The sequence below is a fragment of the Arachis ipaensis genome, chromosome B02 (genome assembly GCF_000816755.2).
Source record: "Arachis ipaensis cultivar K30076 chromosome B02, Araip1.1, whole genome shotgun sequence".
Taxonomy (NCBI): Eukaryota; Viridiplantae; Streptophyta; class Magnoliopsida; order Fabales; family Fabaceae; genus Arachis; species Arachis ipaensis.
In genome coordinates, this window is record NC_029786.2 from 7554795 (window position 1) to 7560051 (window position 5257).

A 5257-nucleotide genomic window follows, 5' to 3' on the forward strand; every position below is an offset into this window, starting at 1 on the left:
TGTATTCCCACTTTTTAGAGGTACTGAAATACTGAAATTTTGATAACAGAAACAAAAATTTTAGTATCAATCTCTGAACCAACAAACATGATACCGAATCTCAGTCTCCCAATCTCTATCTCAATACCTCAAAACAAACGCTACCTTTAGGACTTCTTTAAAAATCTCTTTGATTATTAATGCGAGTCATATGAGTCCACCTTTTGTGATTAAATAGAAAATTAAAATTTTCAAAAACTAAATTAAATCATGTGTAATCTTTTAAATACCAATTTGAGCATCAACATACAAAAAAAAGGCAAGAATTTGGTGCTTTAAAAGTGAGAGTAGGAGTAGTCCCACAGCAGCAAATGTGGCAAATCCATAAATAGTACTTCACAAATCACACACTAACACTGCTTTCTCTTTCTCTTTTCTCTCTTTCTCTCTGAAGATCTCTTAGTCTCAGCATAGCAGCAGATCCATCATTCAATCCATCATCACCACAATCATACATCTGAATAATCTGACACACTCACTCACTCACTCACTTCACACTTCAACAATCAACATACATACATACATACATGACAAAACATAAGCCTTTTTACTTTTGTCTCTAAACACAAACACTCCTTATGGAAATTACACAACAACACAACACCACTACCAAACATAAAGCTGCTGCTGCTGCTTCTTCTTCTTCAACAACTTCACCTTATTATTATTCCAAGATTGGTATTGTCTTTTGTGTGCTGTTTAACTCACCAAAAACCTCATATACATAGACATTAATTGTGTTTTTCTTTGTTTGTTTCCTTCTGACTTTTGAGTTTGAGATACCCTTTTGTTTGGTTTGGTTTTGGGATATGGAAATGGAAGGTTTTGCTGCTTCATCAGAGAGGAGTAGTGGTGTTGGAGGTGGGTATGCTTCATCTTCTTCACTGGTTTTGGATAGGGTGAAGGGTGAGTTGGTTGAGGCACCTGTGAAATTAGAGCGCAAGGGTGTGTTCCCTGAGAGAACCATTGAAGCTTTGAAGAACCACAGTGAAGCTGAGAGGAGGAGAAGAGCTAGAATCAATGCTCACCTTGATACACTCAGAACTGTCATCCCTGCTGCTAACAAGGTTTCTGTTTCTTCAATGTAATCCCTTTATTTTTACAATAATATCATCATTTTGATGATGATGATGATGATTGCTTTTTAATGGTTAATTGCAAATAGTCAATGCTAGTTCAGCTAATCAGTTTATTTTGTTTTATCTTTGGTTGTTATATACACAGTTTTATCATTGGTTCTGGTTTGTGTTCAATTATTGTTGGACACTAAAAAAAGCATTGATGAGATGATTTTTATTGTCTCCAAATGGTTTAGTTGTGAGCTGTGATTGTTGACTTTCATCAAATCATTTTGTTGAAAGCACAATAATAGCTTAAAGGCTGCTGAAGTTCTGAATGATTTACTGTTTAATATTTTCCCCTTTTTTAATGAGAGCATAGCTATGATCACTGTTCATTCATTTGCAATTTGGCAGTCACTGCATTAAAAAAAAGGGTAGGTTCTGCATTAAATTTGTATTCTTATTTTCATTTTCAATATCTCAATTTGTATTTGGTGGATAAATGAGTAAAGTTTTCAAAGATATCCAGAATATGAAATTAGTAGTCCTTTCAAGGTATTTTTAACAATAATTTGATCCTTCATAGTATGAAATATCCATCAATTAAGAATCAAATCGATGCCAATATATATATATATATATATATTGAAGGGCTTAATTGATGTTCATTTTAAACAATGGAACACTAATCTTGAAGATTAATCTTGATGTTCATTTTTAGTGCATTCAAGTTGTTCATATACTTTGATTATCAATCTTATTTTCATGTCTAATCAAGCAAAAGTTATAGCTGTAACTTAGCATACAACTTTTATTGCTTAAAACTTACTTGGTCATACCAAGTACTATGATCCAATTTTCTTAGCATGAAAAATCTGAAAATTTCTTTTGAAACTCAGATGGACAAAGCATCATTACTGGCTGAGGTTATTAGACATCTGAAGGAGCTGAAAACGAAAGCAGCACAAGCATGTCAAGGCCTAATGATACCAAAGGACAATGATGAATTAAGAGTTGAAGAACAAGAAGGTGGATTGAATGGCTTCCCTTATTCAATAAGAGCATCTCTATGCTGCGAATACAAACCCGGCTTGTTATCTGATATAAGACAAGCACTTGATGCACTTCATCTTATGATAATAAGCGCAGAGATCGCGACGTTAGGAGGCAGGATGAAGAATGTATTTGTGATAATCAGCTGTGAAGAACAGAGCTTTGAAGATGCTGAGTATAGGCAGTTCCTGGCCGGATCGGTTCACCAAGCTCTTAGGTCTGTTCTTGATAGATTTTCTGTTTCACAGGACATCTTAGAGTCTAGAAAGAGGAGGAGAATTTCTATATTCAGTTCATCATCCTTGGAAGATTTTTTGTAAGAACCTTGTTTTTATTTGGTTAAGGTAATTTTAAGTCCCCAATATGCATAGCTTATATTATATATCTGGTTATGATGAGGAAATAGCAATGTTTCATGTTTCAGATTGAGCTAGCTAGGTTGGTAGCTGATCAGTGATCACAGCATTTGATGTTTTAACCAATTAGAGAATATGATGTTTTGTATGATATTGTTGAATCTTGTTTGGGACTTGTTTGGAAAAGTGTTAATAAGTTTACCTGTTAATTATAATATGCTTTCTACTTAAACTCCTGTAATTTTCTTATACTATATATTAAAGGCGTATTGGAACTAATTGTTTGATAGGGTAGGCTGATGGAGAAAGAAGAATAATGGTCTTAATCAAGCAATGATTCTGCTGTAGTGCTAGTTCCTTCAATTTTCACATTAAAATCTCTTGACAGTGTAGTACTAGTATATGGAATGAATATCTTACATAATGTGTGAAACATTGTGCTGATGTCTCACATATTATCCATCATGTATTTAATAGAGAATGATACATGAGTCATTATTACTATCTTTATGTATAAGATATCTGTTAGCACTAGAATTAGAAGAAGTAAGAATTATGGAGGAAGATATAGAATTGAATGGATGATTGTGAATTTGTGATTGTATCGAAAATGTTAATTTTAATGTTTTTGACATGAAAATGAAATGATTTAATTACAAAATTAAAAGTAATATAAAAATTTAATTGAAAAAAATATATAAAATCTTAATTATAAATAATAAACAAAAGTATATGATTAATAATACTCTCGCTTATAACTTATAAGAGAGTGTGAATTATTCTCTTAACTTAATTGACACAATTAATTTTTTCTATAATTATATTTTCTCATTTAATTACACTAAGTTAATTTTAAATTTAATGTGAATCAAATCCCAAAAAATTCTCCCTCATTATTATATTCACAAAGAATACGCAAAGATAATAAAATTGTGAAAGAATAATGAAAGAAAAGAAAAGATGAAGAAATTTTATTGATTGTTGATTGATTGAAAAATTATAAACTATGAAGGTAAAACTAAGTATATATAGAGCATTGGCCTATGAAAGATAAAAGCAAATAAAGATAAGATAAAGATAAAGATAAGATAAGATAAGATAAAAACTAAAAGAGTAAAGTATTATTTTTGTCCCCAACGTTTGGGGTAAGTCTCAAAGTTGTCCCTAACGTTTCAATCGTCCTATTTAAGTCCCTAACGTTTCAAAATTGACTCAATGTTGTCCTACCGTTAGAGATCCGTTAACAGAATTGACGGCGGGACAAAATTGAAACAATTTTGAAACGTTAGGGACTTAAATAGGACGAAAACGTTGGGGACAAAAATGATACATAAAAATAATTTTTAATTCAATTTTGTCTTTCAATAATATCAATTTTTTATTGTACATAGTATTCAATTATTTTTTAATTACATTTAAGTAAATTACACTTAATCACATTATTTTTATTTTAAATAAAATTCTTTTTTTATAATTTTAAATAATTTTGATACATTAGAGATAAAAGATATAATTTATATTTTATTATATATATATTATTTTTTCTTTTCTACAAGTTTATATACTAATCATTCTACAAATATTTTATGATAACTAAAAATCTTTAAGAGTAAAATTAAAAAAAAATTATTTAGAATGAAAGTAATATAATTAAGTGTAATTTACTTAGATGTGATTAAAAAATAATTGAATACTGTGTATAGTAAAAAATTGATATTATTGAAGGATAAAATTAAAATTTATTTCTATGTATCGTTTTTGTCCCCAACGTTTTCGTCCTATTTAAGTCCCTAACGTTTTAAAATCGTCTCAATTTTGTCCTGCCGTCAATTCTGTTAACAGATCCCTAACGGCAGGACAACATTGAATCAATTTTAAAACGTTAGGGACTTAAATAGGACGATTGAAACGTTAGGGACAACTTTGGGACTTACCCCAAACGTTGGGGACAAAAACGATACTTTACTCAAACTAAAATTATAATTGAATTTGTGTATTCTGTTGGGCTGAATTTGTGGGCCGTGAGACGTCTTTATTGTTGTCATGGGCTAAGGTGGAAGAGTGGTTTAATACGCCCGCGCAAGTTGGAGGATGAAAGATGTCAAGAACACTAAACTTATTAAGATTAAGATGGAAGGGTTGAGAAGACAAAGGCTTGGTGAAGATGTCAGCTAGTTGCCCAGAAGAGGGAATTGGGAGAAGTTTCATCACTCCAACTTGAGCTTTTTGTCGAACCAAGTGATAATCAACCTCTAAATATTTGGTCCGTTCATGAAAAACCGGGTTAGCAGCAATATGAAGAACGCTCTGATTATCACAATATAAAACTGGTGGGCGGATAGGAGAGATGCGTAAAAATTGTAACACATTTAATATCCATTGAAGTTCACAAGTTGTATTGATAAGTGCACGATATTCTGCTTCCGTGGATGAGCGGGTAACAGTGGTTTGTTTCTTGGTCTTCCAAGAGACTAAAAAACTGCCTAAGAAGAAACAATAACCTGTTAAAGATCGCCGAGTGTCAGGACATCCGGCCCAATCAGAGTCACTGAAGCCGAGAAGTTGAATTTCTGATTCCCTTGGAAAGAAAAGTCCTTTGCCAGGACTAGTTTTCAGATATCATAACACATGCTTGGCAGCTTGAAGATGAGATTCGGTAGGAGATGCCATGAATTGACTTAATTGTTGAGTGGTATACATGATGTCCGGTCGAGTAGTAGTGAGATAGATAAGACGGCCAACCAAACA

General features: G+C 32.0%; 1 protein-coding gene across 1 annotated transcript; it reads left to right on the forward strand.

Moving 5' to 3' along the window:
• LOC107624753 (transcription factor bHLH30) lies at window positions 607-2788 on the forward strand. The gene is made up of 3 exons (XM_016327200.2): window positions 607-717; window positions 862-1106; window positions 2000-2788. Exons 1-3 carry the CDS (start codon window positions 618-620, stop codon window positions 2471-2473), a joined length of 819 nt encoding a protein of 272 aa, XP_016182686.1. The 5' UTR covers window positions 607-617; the 3' UTR covers window positions 2474-2788.

Coding starts and splice junctions, on each gene's coding strand:
- LOC107624753 (XM_016327200.2), top strand. CDS start 618: ATGGAAATTACACAACAACACAACACCACTACCAAACATAAAGCTGCT. Junction 718..861: donor TTATTATTATTCCAAGATTG/GTATTGTCTTTT, acceptor TGGAAATGGAAG/GTTTTGCTGCTTCATCAGAG. Junction 1,107..1,999: donor TCATCCCTGCTGCTAACAAG/GTTTCTGTTTCT, acceptor TTTGAAACTCAG/ATGGACAAAGCATCATTACT.